This window comes from Peromyscus eremicus, chromosome 17 (genome assembly GCF_949786415.1).
Source record: "Peromyscus eremicus chromosome 17, PerEre_H2_v1, whole genome shotgun sequence".
NCBI lineage: Eukaryota > Metazoa > Chordata > Mammalia > Rodentia > Cricetidae > Peromyscus > Peromyscus eremicus.
Genome location: NC_081433.1, coordinates 26,440,901 through 26,457,603, shown reverse-complemented (window position 1 = coordinate 26,457,603; position 16,703 = coordinate 26,440,901). Strand labels below are relative to the sequence as shown.

The following is a 16,703-nucleotide window of genomic DNA, read 5'->3' as shown; positions in this document are numbered from 1 at the left end:
TGATGATACTTCATGATATATGTACCTGGCTCATATTTATGGACTGTCTCCAATGTTTTTAGTGTTACGCAAAATAACACAAGCACTACTATGGTGGATACGTGGCTTCATGAAGCCTTCAAAGTAGGAGAGTTGTACATATTTAAGCCCTCTCCCTACTCTTTTCAACATGCCTAGAGGCCTCAAGAGTTAATTTTGTGTGTCCACATGACTTAGCTAAGGGATTCTAGAATAGCTGGTGAGACATTATTTCTGGGTAAGTCTATGAGGCTGTTTCTGTCATCCCATCTGTTGACTAGAACGAAAGGACAAATCTCTCTTTCTGCTTGAGCTGAGACATCCATGTTTCCTGCCCATCAATATCAGAGATGCTAGGTCTCAGACTTTTGGACGCACACCAGGATTTTCACCACTGGCCTCACCTTTAAGGTTTGAACTTGACCAGAGTCACGTGACCAAGTTTGTTTGTTCTCCAGTTTTGTAGGGGGTAGATTGGGGGGCTTCACAGTCTCTTCATGACGCATATATGTGTACATATGTGTATTGACACACACATCCACACATGGGTATGGATATATATTCTGTTCTGAGGAGTCTAATACAGTAGCCTTAGATTCCGATGCTTCCAAGATTAATGCATGGAGGAAGGAGAGGTAAGGGATGAAAACCACTCTCTTTTGGTTCTTTGAGAGCATAACAAATGTTTGAAATGGTCTCCCTGTGAGTAAGATAAACGATTGGAATTAACTTCTTTTCTGGGGCACATTGTGGGTGCTTCAGGGGCCCTGCTGAGATGATTGGATTCCATTACCAGTGATTTTCCTCTGTCTGGCTATTCCTATTTTTCTCCAGTCTCTAATAGTCTATGGCTCCACCCTTGAAGCATTGTTGCTGAGTGAAATGCCAAATCCTAAAGTAGTCCATATGTAACACGGAGACTTTCCAACAGCAAGCTTGATGCTCTTTTCTGTCACTTCCTAAATTCTGTCCCCCTTCTACTGTGGAAATTGGTTCAGGCTGCTAGAACAAAGGACTAGGTAACAGACACATTTATCTTCTCATAATTCTAGAGTCTGAGGAGGGTCTGGGATCAAGATGTTAGTCTGCTGTCAAGATTGCAGACAGGCCAACATCTTATTATATACTCTCACGGTGGGGAAAGGGTAGAAACGGGAAGAGATGGGGGATGAATGAGAATATCCTTTTTTATAAGAACATTAATCCCACACAAGGAACCTCTTTGATCTAATTGTATCTCAAAGGCCTCATCTTCAAATATCATCATGCAAAATCTCAGTGCATGGATGTGGTGGGGAATCAGTCCACATCACTCACTCTCTTCCTTATATTACATGGTAGAAAAATAAGATAAAAATTACCTTTTGTTTGCTCTTGTTTGTTTGTTTTCAAAACGGGGTCTTACTATGTAGTGCATGCTGCCTGGAACTCCCTCTGTCGACCAAGCAGGCTGTGAACTCACAGAGATCCACTTGCCTCTGCCTCCCAAGTGCTGGGATTGAGGGTATATGCCACACCAAAGATGTAATTTTCATATAAAATCCAGTATAGTGTTTTTCCCAGAGGAATAAGGGACTGAAGAGAGCATCCTGGGGTCCTGGTAACATTTACTTCTTGACTTGGGTGACATTTTGATGCTTACTTACTAATTGTTTAAAGTGTCCATTTATGCTTTATGAAATTTCTGGGTATGTGTCATAATTAAAGGTATTTAAAAATTTAAATGGCTGCTGAAAGGCGATGATCTTGGCTGGAGAAGGAAGTAGTAAAGTGGAAGTACAGAGATGAGGTTGAAGATGTTGCTTTCATCCTCACAAACGGATATTGGTGACTTGCAGGCTAGTCTATGGTGTATTGTCAGGACTGAGTTCTTAAGAATTGTGGGTGGCTTAGCCATAGATGGATTGGGACAGAAGCCAGTAACGCATAATATAGATAAATTCAAAATGATTCTTAGGCTTCCAGGCTAACCAAATGAGTTAGTGAATGATGCCAAATGGTAAGATAAAGACATTATGCATGGTGACACATGCCTGTAATCCCAGCACTGGAGAGGCCGAGGCAAGAGGAGTGTGAATTCTAAGTCAGCCTTAGCTGCATATTAGTGAGACTATGTAAAAAAATTCAAACTTGGAGCTGGAGAGATGGCTCAGTGGTTAAGAGTGCTTGCTGCTCTTCCAGAAAACCCAAGTTCAGTTCCCAGCACTCTTAATATCAGGTGGTTCACAATGGCCTGTAACTCCAGCTCCAGGGGGTCTGATGACTCTCTTCTGGCCTACACACACACACACACACACACACACACACACACACACACACACACACACACAGAGCTATTTAAAAGCTCCTCATTTAAAAAAGTTAAAAACTAATAATTAAGATGGAAGAGACTAGGATAAAGTGGATTTTAGGAGGAAGAAATAGTAAGCAGATTTATTAAATTTGAGATGCCTATGAACAGCACAGGTAGAGGTGTTGCTGAGGCCATTGAATACAAAGTTTAGAGATTAAAGAGATGAATCCAGCCTGAAATAATTTTTCACAGCATAGACAGTTTAATTTTCAGATTATAAATTTAATACTGGTCAATCCTGTAACGTCAGGCTGGATCTCTTATGAGGTCTTAGGGTATCGGTTTCTCTCTTGCTTTATTCTCATCCCCGTGTAGAATGTAAACATAACCAGGAACTCTGTGCTTTTACCTGTAGACCTGCTTGAGTGACCAGAACCACATGCCGCAGACTGTGGGTTTATACCACCTGTGTATTTTCTCATTCTTCTAGAAGTCTAAAATCAAGGTTTAATTTTCATTTTTAGGTTCTTGGTGTTTTGTTTTACACAGAACCTCACATCGTACTGAATTACGGTTATCCTGCCTCAGCTTTCTAGTATTGAAATTATAGGCAGGTGTTACTGCATCTGGCGACATTAGAAATCCAGGATCAGTGTGACAGCATAGTCAGATTCTGGTGAGGACCTTTGCCCTGGCTTAAGAAGACCATCTTCTCCTGTGTGTGTTCGCAGGATATAGCAAAGATGGCAAGAAGGCAGGGAGGCAGGCAGGGGACACTCTCTGGTGGGTCCTTCCCTCAGGGCACTGATCTCATACTGAAGGCCCCACCCTCCTGACATCATCTCTATCCAGTGAACTCACAAACAGTAGGACTTGAGATGCGGTGTTCACAAGGGTCCAGTCAAACCACAGGAGCAATGGAAGAGGGCTACGCAGGCCCAGACTGGAGTGTCCTGATAAGAGCTATCTAACGGACTTTGGGAACTACGGCTAGTACTATCTGCTAAGAGAACCTGCTTCCTCCTCATAGGATAGGTCAGCTGTTCTGTGGAACACTGGTCTCACAAGGAACAAAAGTCAGTTAGGATGCCAGTGTTTACACCACCTAGCCAATAAAAGTCTCCCTCCCTGTAAGCAGGATGTCAAAGGAGCATGCGGAGAAGACGGAGAAGACACGTGCTCTTGGTCCAGCTAGCTGCTCGGAATCTTCTGATGGGCACTGTGGCAAGGCTACCCAGCGTCTGAGGGGTCACTTGTCCAATCTGTCATCACTGAAGCCTAGGTGAGTTTCCTGTCCAGCTAGTCACCACTGGGCTCCAGCAGCATGGTGAAAAGGATAATTTGGAAAGAGTAAATGCAACAGGAACAGCCAGGGCCACAGACCATGGAGCATTGTGGACCCTTCCTGTCAGTAAGCTCATTTCTTCTATTATCACCTCTGCCAGTAAATGTGTCTGCCATTAGTGCCTTGTTAGCCTCCCTCCCCTGTTGCCCATTTTATATTTGACCAACATCTGCCTACGGGTATGGTCTCTATGAATCTCCTCAACGACATGCCACACCGTCCTATAATAGCTGGGCTATGGATGCTACTTGCAAAAAACAAAGAGGGGCTCCACATATGAATTTTAGGGCACACAATGCATTTAGCCATACAGGTCACTGTCTGCTCTATGGTTTGATCCTGACTTTTTCAATTCAACTAAGTTTGAGGTTTTAGGTTTAATACAGGTTTTATGCACTGTTGAATTTCTTTTTTCACAATTATTGTTTCTTCCTTTTGCTCCTTTAAATAGGGACAAAGGGCATGAATTATAAGGGGCCAGTAAGAAAAATTAACAATCAATTACAATAGTCTACATAGTTATAATGCTATGTGCATTATTTTGTATCTATTTTTATTAATAAAATAAAGACAGAAACGAGTAGAATTTGAAAGCTCCACCTTTTTCTTTCTATTAACTCACAAGTCTTAACTCAGCAATTATTAGACATACTGATAGAGGGGGACAGGAGTCGCAGCTAGTCTGCTAAAGTCAAAAGATAGGCAAGAGAATTAACCAGGACTCAGGCGAAGATGAGACACCAAAGCCTGGTCTTCCCCTTCTCCTTCCATGCCTCAAGATGAACAATATATCCTCCATCACTCCCTTGAAATTCTTTTGTAAATGCTTTCCCATGTCTTTACAGACTCCCCAATTTGTTATTTGAGTAGGACTTTATGATTTCTAACAAAGGAGATGTCTTAAATAATGTGTGTCTGATTATTTTTTATTTTGCTTCCAGCTTCTCGCCTCTATAAACATTTATCTGCAATAGCATTTTCCTTTGCAGAATTATTTCTTTAGAATAAGTTTTCAGGTTTCCTGGGAGAGATGACTGCAGATTTGTACTCTTCCTTTGTGAGAGCATGTGTCTTGAAAAAAATAAAAGGACGTAACTTTGATTTCTAAAGGGGTTCTAATTAGTTTTCTCCTCACTCTTCTTTTGTCAAATATTCGAAGGAAACAATGAATTGTCCAAACATTACCTTAGTTCAGTATATGCGTTACTCGCTTACAAGGCTATATCAGATGTTCTTCTTCTAATAACTCTGATGCAAATGAACTTATCACTTCACAAGAAATTCAATGGGCATATCAGGGTGTCTTCTTTTGTCGTAGCTTCAATACTATGATCCTAAGGTAACGATTACTAATACATGCTTTTTCGAGGGTACAGTGATAAGAGAGGTAAGAAAGCAAAGATGAATATAAGTAAATATTCATAATAGAAGAGGAAGAATATCACACTGAATACTAATGGCTACCTCTAGTGAAGTTGTTGTACCTGATGTTTCTAAGGATATTTCACTATTCATTTCATGTTTCTATTACCTTGCATATCAGCTACTCACACTTCTTTTTTGGGTAGAGTTACCCAGGCTTGCATTTTGGAGAGGAATGGCCATTAGTAGTACAGTGCTACCAAGGACATACTAGCTTTATGACTTCCTTCCCTTGCTCCTACATTATGAACATCCTCTTCTACATTTCTAGACATTTCTCATTGCCATAAAGACACATTAAATTTTTTTCCATCTTAAAAACCTCTCTGAGTGCTCATAATTGACATGCATTTTCTTCCTGGTGTGCTGGAAAAGTTTTATATTGATTGCAGCAACTGTTGCACACCTCTGAACATGCTGAACTCTTCCAAAGTGTGTATTTTATTTGTATGCGTGTGTGGAGTTGTGTGGATGTGTACGTATTTATATGTGTGCAGATGTACATGCGAGAGCCCCAAGTTGACTTTGGGAGTCTTCCTCCATTGTCCTCTGTCTTATTGGTTGAGAAAAAACTTCTCGATTGAACCCAGAACTGCCCAATATGGCCAGTCTAGCTAATCAGCTTTCCATATCCCCTATCTCCACATTTCAAGCTCTGAACTTACAGGTGGGCAACTACATCCACTCAGTATTTACCTGGGTTCTGAAGATCTGAATTCCCATCCTAAAGTCTGTACAGCAAGTATTTTAAACACTAACCCATCTCCCCATCCCAAAGCATATATACTTTTTTTTTTTTTTTGAGACAGGGTTTCAATTATGTAGCCTTGGCTAGCTTGGAACTAGCTATGTAGACCAGGCTATTCTTGAACTCAAAGAGATCCACCTGCCTCTATTTCTTGAGTGCTGAGTTAATGTGCTGGGCTCCAAATTGTATACACTTTATATGGCGTGACCCATATTTATATGAATTCATAGATCAATAGACTTAACATACAAAAAGAGAGTAGAAGAGAATATGATATTCTAGGTGCTTGAAATGGGACAGAGTGAATTACCATATTTCAACTGCTTTAATAGAAGATCAAAAAAACAGAGCAAATATCATTCTATAACACAAAATAACACAAGTAGGATCTATTTGTTAATAAAACATAAACTATAAAAAATTACAAAGTAAACATATAACCATAAACTGAAAGTCCTGTCTTAGCATCACTCCTTTCTGTTGTTACTATAGTCCTTTCCTTCCCTTTGTGCCAACATTCATTGACAAAATCATATCTATTATTGGTAGTTGGCTTCTCTTTTGCTAGCTGGTATTGCTTGTGCTTCCTCCAAACTGCTTTCTAAGGCCCCTCTCATCCTCTACATGTAGGCATATGCTTCAGCCATTCTCTGCATCGGTCTTCCTTCCCTCTCAATCATCCCACGCTTCCGTCCTGTCTCTCTGCTCGGGTGTGTGTGTGTGTGTGTGTGTGTGTGTGTGTGTGTGTGTGTGTGTCAGCCTGATCTCTTAGATTCATGGCTGGTGTTCTTCCCTCACCTCCTGCACTGACTTCTCCCTCCTTATTCTCTGTCTAGTTAGCTTTGTTAGGTTTGCAGTGGGAGCCACTAATCATCTTGGTGTTGTGGATGTCCTGATGCTCTAACTGGGAAGGTTGGGTTTCCTGGGTACATCTCTTAGTCTATTGCTTTGCATTTGCATCAGCTCTATCCTGAGTGACTATCTCTAAAGTTGCACATGTCACTATATCATTGTGCATGCATTCCTTACCAGTGCATTCCGGAACCATTGGGAACTTTTCTAAATATGCTTATGACTTCTAGGGATTTTAATATATATGTGTGTGTGTGTGTGTGTGTGTGATATAATATTATGTATTGTATATATTATATGTATATGGCTTGTCCTGAATATTTTATGGTAAACAATTGAACACCAAAATAAATATCCACAGATAAGATATAGGGACAAGTTGGTACAAGAAATTGCACATACTTATCACTTAACTAAAATAATTTTCACTCATTGATTTTTATCAAAAAGCAGTTCTGGTTTTTTTTTTTGTCAATGCTATACAAGCTCTCTCTCTCTCTCTCTCTCTCTCTCTCTCTCTCTCTCTCTCTCTGTGTGTGTGTGTGTGTGTGTGTTGTGTATATTGCATGAGATAGTCTTTAATGGAGTACACATGTGTATTCTAATTACTTCTGAGTTAAAACCATTCATAAGGAAAGGAGTATTTTTAGTTCGAAAACATTTAAGTAGAGTAAACAAGTTTTTAACCATTCTGTTCAAATATATGTTGGCAGGGGCTACGGATACAGCTCATTTGGCACAATACTTCCCTTGCAAGTTTGAGTCCCAGAACCCATGTTTTGTTTTGTTTTTTTAAATTGGCTCCGGGTGTGGTGGCATGTGCTTGTTATCTTAGAGCTGGGGAGAAAGAGATGGGCAGACCCCTGGGACTCGTTGGCTAGCCTGCTTAGTCTATTTGGCAAGTTCCGGGAGGTAAGATCCTGTCTTTCGGTTAAAGACTAGATGAATGGCACCTGGGGAATGATGTCTACGGTTATTCTCTGGTCTTCACACACGTGTGCACATACATGCACATGTATCCCCCAAAACTGTAGGGTAGCCAATGCATTAATCCTCAATGTGACAAAGTCAGGATGCATATCTAAGCATTTGACATGTAGAATCCACATTCTTAACTTCTATAGCATCAAGTGCCCTTGGTACTTAAAGGAAGTTATCTTTTATATAAAACAACTTCAAGTTAGATTTGTCAGCTTTGAATTACTGTCCTGTCCTTTTCTTGTCTCATAGGAAGTTGTTTTTGTTTTTGTTTTTTTAACAAACCTCGTCTGACACAATTCATTCAGTATGATGGCTGCCATGGTAACTGTTGGTCACCTTTGTCATTATGACTCACGTAGATTTCTGGTTGGAACTTTAGCTATGAGACTGTAACACCTTTATAGAGAAATCTGGGCCAATGGCACCATGGGCATTTCTGATGTAAGAATGACATATTTTTCTAAGACTAAGGTGAGAAAATGACGCTGCCTTGATTAAGTTATAGCTCTGCCTCGTGCTGGCGGATTTGCCAAGGAAGCATTATACAGGACATCAAAGAATAATTGGACTTAACAGATCTGAAATACTACTAATGAACTCATATGTGGGGCAGATCCATTGGAAATGCATGAATAGAATAATCAAGCCAAGTTTGACCGAGACAGAAACATGGAACTCATGCTTATTTATGATGGTGTAACCTTCAAAGAGAGTTCATGTAATTACCATGGAGAAAAACAGATATCATAACATTCCAGAAACAGAGGTTTTTGTTTGTTTGTTTGTTTTCAGTTAGCAGATTTTTCTCTGTCAATAGAATGGCCTAGGAAAGTATTGTATGCTTGTATTTTTAAATCAGTTGGACATGATTTTTGTGTAAATATTTTTGAGAATGATAAAACACTACTTTACTGTGATTCTCAATTTTTGGAGATTGGAGGGACTTATAAGAATTCTGAATTAATCAAACAAACAAATCAATCTTTAAGAATTCTGGAGCCGGGTGGTAGTAATGCACACCTTTAATACCAGCACTCGGGAGGCAGAGCCAGGCGGATCTCTGTGAGTTCGATGTCAGCTTGGTCTAAAGAGCAAGATCCAGGACAGGCCCCAAAACTACACAGAGAAACCCTGTCTTGAAAAAACAAACAAACAAACAAAAAGAATTCTGTTACATGTGAAATGGTAGATATTTGCTCCTAATTATTATCTTCATCATAAAAGAAGTTGAGAGGAGAAAGTTATTAATAGTGGCTGTATGTCCTGTTAATTTTATGTTTGCCACATAAGAGAACAGAACTAACATTCACGGAGTACTTACAAAAAATAGGGCTTTTTCCTATGACAAGGAATCCTCATGACAAGACTCCAGTAAAGTCAGGTTCATAGGTTGAAATGTATCCACCTAGGCTAGCTGACTAAAAATTGTTAGAGATGCAATTCTTTTGTTTGTTAGATTCTAGGTTTTGCTTTCTCTAGCACAGTGTATCCCTCTAGTATCTAGTATGATGGATCTATCCCTCATGGACCTGTGCATAACCACAGATTAAGTAGTGATAGCTGCCCTTTCCTGTCTAGAACTCAACATTAGTCCTTCTGAGCCCATACACTTTATAAATACTTAATGTTAAGCACCTTTGCTACTCTCCACTGAGGATGAAAAAAGCTATTTCCAATTGACTGAATGTATTTTCAGAATGTATTATGATCAGTTTCAGGCAATTCAGTCTTTTCATGCTATCCAGCAGAGACTTTCTTATTTATTTTGCTCTGATAAGCAGACAAAATAAATGCATTTTAAAATAGTTTGACCATTACTTCTTTCTGCAATATATGAGTAAATGGCCATCGGGGGATGATGAGATGAAACATTCTTTATGCTTCCCTTTCAGAGAACACTCAAGGGGCAGAAGGACAATTGATTTCTGATACATTGTGGTGATTTACCTCCACTCCCAAATACTCCATGTTAAGAAGACTCAAGAGAACAATGCTGACTTAGCATTCTGCTCTATAGTCATCATAAGAATTTTCCAAATTTTGATTATGAAAAGGGAACCTATTCCGTTGGTGTTGGTGATCATCATAACAAATAGAGATCCATCCCTTGCTCTGTTTCCTTCATGAGAAACTATGTGGTCATGGATTGAAATATAAATACAAAACCTTGGGTAAGTGGGTCTTGCTGTATCTCGAGGTTTGTAGTAATCAATCCATAATGGATGCCTGTTGCAGAGTTGTAGAACATCCAAAGAGTAACCCAATTATCAGTTCTTGCTTCATTCATCCAAATAACACTGTTGACATACCTTCTTACAAGTTGGTTTATGGATTTCACTGTTCAGAAATGCTTTGGGTACAATTTTATTTGGAGGGGAGACTGATTACATTTTTTGGATTCTGGATAAGGAATTTAAGGCAGGGCAGTATGTTCATAGTCAATAAAATACATTTTCTGAGTTTATTGTAAATTTAAGTTTTGTCCATTGACATTTTTGTTTGAGGGAACCTGAATGTGTTTCTTGAAATGTATTAAGATTTATAAATTAGATTGTCACATGTAATACCATTTGTGCACAGAAAAAGAGTCAAAACTATGAGAACATATGTTGTGACCCGATTTTAGTTTCACTGTGTTCTCTGCTATAGCCTTACCCTTTGTCAAATGTCACTGTGGAAAAGGGCACAAGTGTATAAGACATAAGATAATGTTACACTTATAACCTGTAGTTCTAGATTCGATGAAAACCAAACGCCACTCATGTTCCTAATCTTATTGTATTCAGTTGATATGCCAAAATTCACCCATTCATTGAAATGAGAATATTAACATTATGCTAATTATATTTCATGATGAACACTTGAAACAATCATTGGCTTAATATTCTGCTTGATCCACCTTGTTTTTTTTCTTGGGAAAGACTCTTCATGTGTCCACTCTGTTAGAGTAGTGCTATTAGTGTGTACTTCCACAATGCCTATTTCACTATTGAACAATTGGAATGAAACAGAGACCTCACTGAAATGATCTCATTCATGGGTATATCTCTTGATACCACACAAAATCTACAGTAATAGGAAGTGTAGAGAAGAAAACAGCTCTAGAAAATGGCACCTTAATGGTGCGTTACAGACAGAATTCAGGTTTTTAATCTTAGTTTGGGAGAGGAGAGAGAAGTGGAGAGAAATGGAGGGGGAAAGAGCCAAACTTAAAAACAAACAAACAAACAAACAAAACGAAAAAGAAACATTTTCACAATTAGTTAAAATTAAAATGGGAAATAAAAGTACAAAGACAGAATAAGAAAAAAATCTTAATTTTAATTAACATTTAATCAAATTTGTTGGCTTTGCAAAAGGGAAACTGGCAGAATGTTTGGTTAAGTAACTTGCTTGAATGTACATATCAGGAAATGGCAGAGCTTGAATTTCAATTGTGATTATCTGAATCACCATTTAAAATTGGGATCTAGCAAAGTCACAGAGTGAGAAAATTTCCAGGGAAAACTCTCTCCAGACTATCAGCGTTGGAGCAACCAACAAGTAGAGAATAGATGAATCTTTGAACTGCTTCCTTCAGAGGGCCTGTAATCTGAGAAGACAGGATTAACATTTTAGAGAGCTGCCTTACTCATCATCTCCCAGCTAGCAAACAGGAACAAGGAATGTCAATCATCCCAGAGTCTGGCCCTGTCTCTCTGGTCAGGTGGTCAGCCTGGTCTCCGAGAGTCGTGGCTGGTGCTCTTTTCTCACTGCTTGCACCTGCCCCTCCTTAGTCTCTGTCGAGTTAGGTTTGCTAAGTTTTCATACTCCCATAGCCGCTGAGCCTGGCATTCCTCTCAAGGCACCCCGAGTTAAAACAAACAAATCGAGCTATTGACAACGTGTACGTGTACGAATTCCTTTCTACAGTATTAGGTACAAATGTACCCTTATAGAATATAAAAGTGCCCTTATTCGTCTTGCCTGTCCTGTATCAGAAAGAGACCGAAGCGATGAACAGGGGTGTAGGGAGATCTAACCCTGCATTTTTAAAAATTCCCAATGTGCTACTTAGAGTTATGTATGCCTCAGAGCGTTTTGCATGCATTAGCTCACTTAATCCCTGCAAACGATTTTGTGAGGTGGGTACTATTAGTTCCATTTTTCAGGCGAGGACATGGGATGGGTGCTGGCATCAAGTTACACTTCAATATCTGCTTCAAGAAGCGGGGACTGGGCGGACACCTTTTCCTCAGGCCCAAGCAATCCCGCAGAAAGTGAAGTTGGGAGGAAGTTCCTCGGGCAGGAAAGTGGCTCCACATAGCTTTCAAATCGGCCAAGCCAGCCCGCCAGGGCGTCACAAAAGCCCGCCTCCCTACTACAAAGCCACGCCCCCAGGCTGGCTGGTCTCTGAACTCCCAATACTTCCCTTCTTCTCTCGGGCTCCACCCTCTTCGGCAAGAATCATTTCCGGTATGCTCGGTTCTGATTGGCCCAAAAGCCGGAAGTGAGGGCGGGCGGTGGCGCCGTTGCCGCAGTGACAGTAGTGGGGGAGTGGGAAGATGGCGGCGTCGCGTCGCTCTCAGCATCATCACCACCATCATCAACAACAGCTCCAGCCCGCCCCAGGGGCTTCGGCGCCGCCACCGCCACCTCCCCCGCCGCTCAGCCCCGGCCTGGCCCCGGGACCCACGCCGGCCTCGCCCACGGCCGGCGGCCTGGCGCCCTTCGCCTCCCCGCGGCACGGCCTGGCGCTGCCAGAGGGGGATGGCAGCCGGGACCCGCCCGACAGGCCGCGATCTCCCGACCCGGTGGACGGCGCCGTCTGCACGGTGGCAGCTACGGCCGCGGTCCCGGCAGCTTCCGCCGCCGCCGCCGCCGCCGCCGTCGGAGTGGCTCCCAGCCCCGCCGGCGGTGGCGGTAACAACTCCGCGTCGTCCACTTCTTCCCCGACTTCTTCTTCGTCTTCCTCCCCGTCCTCCCCTGGCTCGAGCTTAGCGGAGAGCCCCGAGGCGGCCGGAGTGGGCTCCACAGCGACTTTGGGACCCGGGGCAGCGGGCTTGGGCCCGGGGGTCCCAGCCGTAAGTGGGGCCCTGCGGGAGCTGCTGGAGGCCTGTCGCAATGGGGACGTGTCCCGGGTGAAGAGGTTGGTGGACGCAGCGAACGTGAATGCGAAGGACATGGCCGGCCGAAAGTCTTCTCCCCTGCACTTTGCAGCAGGTGGGAGACTTTGGGATTGTCTTTTACGGGTTTGGGAGTGGAGGGCGGGAGATCGGACTACCAAAAAGAGTTACAGGTTGTAGCGGGACAAGTAGGGGCCTGGCTGGTGTTCTTTTTACACCTCACCCTGAGACCTGAAGTTCGTGCCTGGGTTGGTGGGGGCGTGGAAAGGGGGTGGGTGGGAAGTGTGAATCCACTCTTTGGCGATCGCAACCGTGGTACTTCAACTTAGGTAAACTCCGTGTCGTGGTTGACCCTGGATATGGACATACTTAAAACTTTTTCGGTTCGGAGTGTGTTGTGAGACAAGTTAGATTGGAGTCGCTTTAGACTAGCTTTGTCGTTTGTGTGCTAGTTTTGTTTGACACGGTTGTGCCTCTTGAAGACAGTCCGAGCCAAGAGAAGTGTCCGGTAACTCAACAAGTGTTTAAGAATCTGCCCTATTCTTAGTAACACAACGAAAGACGGATGGAGTTTGTGGAATTCCACCTTTGCTAAGACGTTTACAGTCTGTTGGGAAAGACTGCTACCGGCCTGTCCGAGACAATAGTGATAAGGGTATTGTGAGCCTTAAGGATAAGGGAAGAAAGAGCAGCTTTCAAGTTCCGCACGCCACCGTTGTGTATTTACCTTGTCTCAGCTAGCTCGTTTTCTTAGAGACAAAGATGATAGGCTGTTTGAGTGGGGATTTAGTTAAGAAGTCTTTGGCAAGAAAAATCTCCAAAAAAGCACAGATTCCTAAACGCTGGACTTTACTTTTTTTTGCTCCTCCCCCCCTTCTGAGCAAGTCGTTTTCTTTTAGAAAGACATAATGTTTTATAAAACACAGAAATGGAGAACAAAAACAAAAGGGCCATAATCACTGCCTTGATACTTCCTGTTTTGTTTTTTTAAATAAAGAGTAATTAGGTTATGTACTTTAAAACATTACATTTGGAGTATGTACTTTACATATGCATTATAAATTCAAAGAAGACAGAAGGATACAAAATTAAAAGGCTCACCTTTAAAATAAAATACCAAAGACCCCTCCCTTAAATGTTTTCTTTAAAAAAATTTTTTGTTGTTGTTGCTTTTATTCACAAGCACCTGTGTGTCTGTGTGAATATTTGCCCAGTGTGTGTGCGCGCGCGCGCGCGCGAGCGTGCCTGTGGAGGACCCAAGAAGGCAGTTTGCTGGAGCTGGAGTTATAGGAGGTTGTGGGTCACCCAATATGGGTGCTCAGTTCCTCTGGAAGAGTAAGCAGTGCTTACCATGAGAGCCGTCTCTCTGGCTCCTTGTTTGTCTTGATGCTGTTGAACATTAGGACTTAGCTTATGTTGAGCAAGTCCTCTACCAGTGGGCTATACACCTCCAGCTCTTCTTGGTGTCCATTTCCACGGGTGTTACTCCTTCAATTTGTTCTGTAAACTTTGACTAAGGACTTTATGTATGATGGTTTTCTACCACTTGGTAGGTTCTACCGTTCTCGTTTACAGATAGAAAGTGAGGTACACGTGTTCAAGTGAGCTTGTAGTGGACCATGGATGTTGAGTCAGCAGTTTGATTTGGAGCTTCAGCTATGATAATCTGTACTTGGTTTTGTAATTGCAGTGAGGAGTTCCTAAGTTATGTAGCTTTGAGGGGAGAAAGTACTCGTCTAGGGATTATAGAAAAGGGTAGCTACCAGATTGTTTTTTCAGCCCATACTTAGAAATAGATATTTTATTGTCAAAATTTAATCAGAACTTTCAGGAAATGAAAACCACACTCTCCCTTATATGTGTATTGTACTTTTGTAGTTTATATAATCTTCCACTTGATTTTTAGCAAATTGTGTTTGTGATCCAGAAATGGGTAATGAATGACCAATGGTATGATAAACATTGGAAATCATCATCCGATTGTTGGAGCTATGCTGGATATTTAGACACTAACTGTTGAGTGTGGTGCTGGCTTATAAGTAGGCTTTCATCTGACCAGATGAAAACTCAAGTCCTTGCTGGTTTTATATGAAATTGCATATCTTTTTCTTGTCTTGCTTTTCTTTCTTTCCTCACTCGTTTTCTCTGTCTATCAAGACAGGTCGAGGCTCAAGATTCTTCTGCCTCAGCCGGGCACGTGCTAGGACCTCGGGCCTCTGTCACTACACATGGTTTCTTTTTCTTTAGGCTAAATGAAAGGTCTGAGTCTGATTTAATAAATCAGCCCAGACTGTTTACTTCCAAGTACTCTTTCCCAAATCTGATTAATACGTTGTCTCACAGATCTCTAACCACCAACATGCTACTTATATCTCTTTGTGCATCAGTTTCCTCATTTAGAGTGAATCCACAGAGGAGTGGGCCTTTCCCAGTCATGGCTAGCTCCACAAATGGCTTGCAGTTGTTTTCTGTGGACCCACATTCAGTGGACTGCAAACAGTGAAACGGCCTCATATAATTATTTTGTAGTTAGGAGGACCTAACCTCGATACAGCCTACTTTTTTTTTTTAACCTCATTTGTTTGGCTCATTTGTGGAAAACAGACAAAACAATAATTATTGAATTCTCCATGGTAAAAAAAAAACAAAAAAAACCCCCAACATTCTGTACTTATATTAAACTTTCATATTTGTTTGTAGAACATTAGAGCTTCCTTAAGTCTAGTTTCCATTAGATGTATGCTGAGTCATTAAAAGTACTTGTTAGTTGACTATTAATTGGTTGTTACTGTAGTAACACACACACACACACACACACACACACACATATGTATATATTTTTTTCCCCTAAGGATAGGTAAATGTCTTGGATGGAAAAATTTAAAAATTATAGCTAATAGTTCATTATGTGTTAAACACGGGCAAAACTTTGGAGAGGCAGATAGTTAATAACTTCACAGCACTAGGTAGTGAGGGGCTTTAAAGAATAACAGAATCTCACAAAGTGTAAAGGAGTATATTGTACTGTTTTTTGGAGTATGTAAAAGAGGTTGTTAATTCTGGGTTTGGAGCAGTTAGGAAATCCTTCAGAAAAAGATAGTTTAGTTTTGTTTTTGAAATAGGGTTTTATTATGTAATCCTGGCTGTCCTGGAATTGGCCGTTTAGACCAGGCTGGCCTCACACTCACAGAGATCTGCCTGTCTCTGCCTCTGGAGTGCTGTGATTCTAAATGTACACTACTACACCAGGTCACTATAGAACTTTCTAAGTACCACTTTAAAGTGAAATTGCCTTAATTCATTTCCTAATAGTGATATATTTTTAGTAACAAACTGGTAAAATTTTGATGAAATTTCTTTTTACAAAAGAGTTCAGATGTATTTTTTTTTTTTTTTTTTTTTTTAGTTTTTCGAGACAGGGTTTCTCTGTGTAGCTTTGCACCTTTCCTGGAACTCACTTGGTAGCCCAGGCTGGCCTCGAACTCACAGAGATCCACCTGCCTCTTCCTACAGAGTGCTGGGATTAAAGGCGTGCGCCACTACCGCCCAGTAGATGTATTTTTTTTAAAGGTTCAGTTTTGCGATCTCAGTATTTAGTAGTTATTTATTTTTAAAGTTTAATTGTGTTTTTTAATTTGTGTATATGTGTGTGTCTATGGGGATGTGCATGTGTGTGGGGTCCCCTGAGGGTGTTGGATACCCCGGAGCTGGAGTTGCATGTGGTTGTGAGCTGTATGAAGTGGTGACAGGGAACTTAACTTGGGTCCTCTGGAAAAGCAGCAGGTGCCTTTAACCACTGACTCATCCCTTCATGGTATTTTTGTTGTTGTTGTTTTGTTTTGTTTTGTTTTTGAGATAGGGTCTCTCAACATATCTCTGGCTGTCCTTGAATTCATTCACTATATAGATCAGGTTGGCCTTAAACTCACAGAGCCTCCA

General features: G+C 41.3%; 1 protein-coding gene across 4 annotated transcripts in view; it reads left to right on the top strand.

Moving 5' to 3' along the window:
* The first annotated feature begins 3,167 nt into the window (after positions 1–3,167).
* Positions 3,168–16,703, top strand: part of Tnks (tankyrase) — a 153,443-nt gene continuing 139,907 nt past the window's right edge. The window contains exons 1-3 of one of the 4 annotated variants that reach the window (XM_059244387.1): positions 3,168–3,346; positions 3,450–3,593; positions 9,552–9,830. Coding sequence is in view for 1 of the 4 variants with exons in the window: in XM_059244384.1 (XP_059100367.1) it covers positions 12,204–12,861 (658 nt within the window). In the remaining 3 variants the exon portion in view is untranslated. Of the gene's footprint in view, positions 3,594–8,009; positions 8,131–9,551; positions 9,831–12,149; positions 12,862–16,703 lie in introns of those variants that run through there. The other 3 variants (XM_059244388.1, XM_059244385.1, XM_059244384.1) reach the window with 3 other exon arrangements.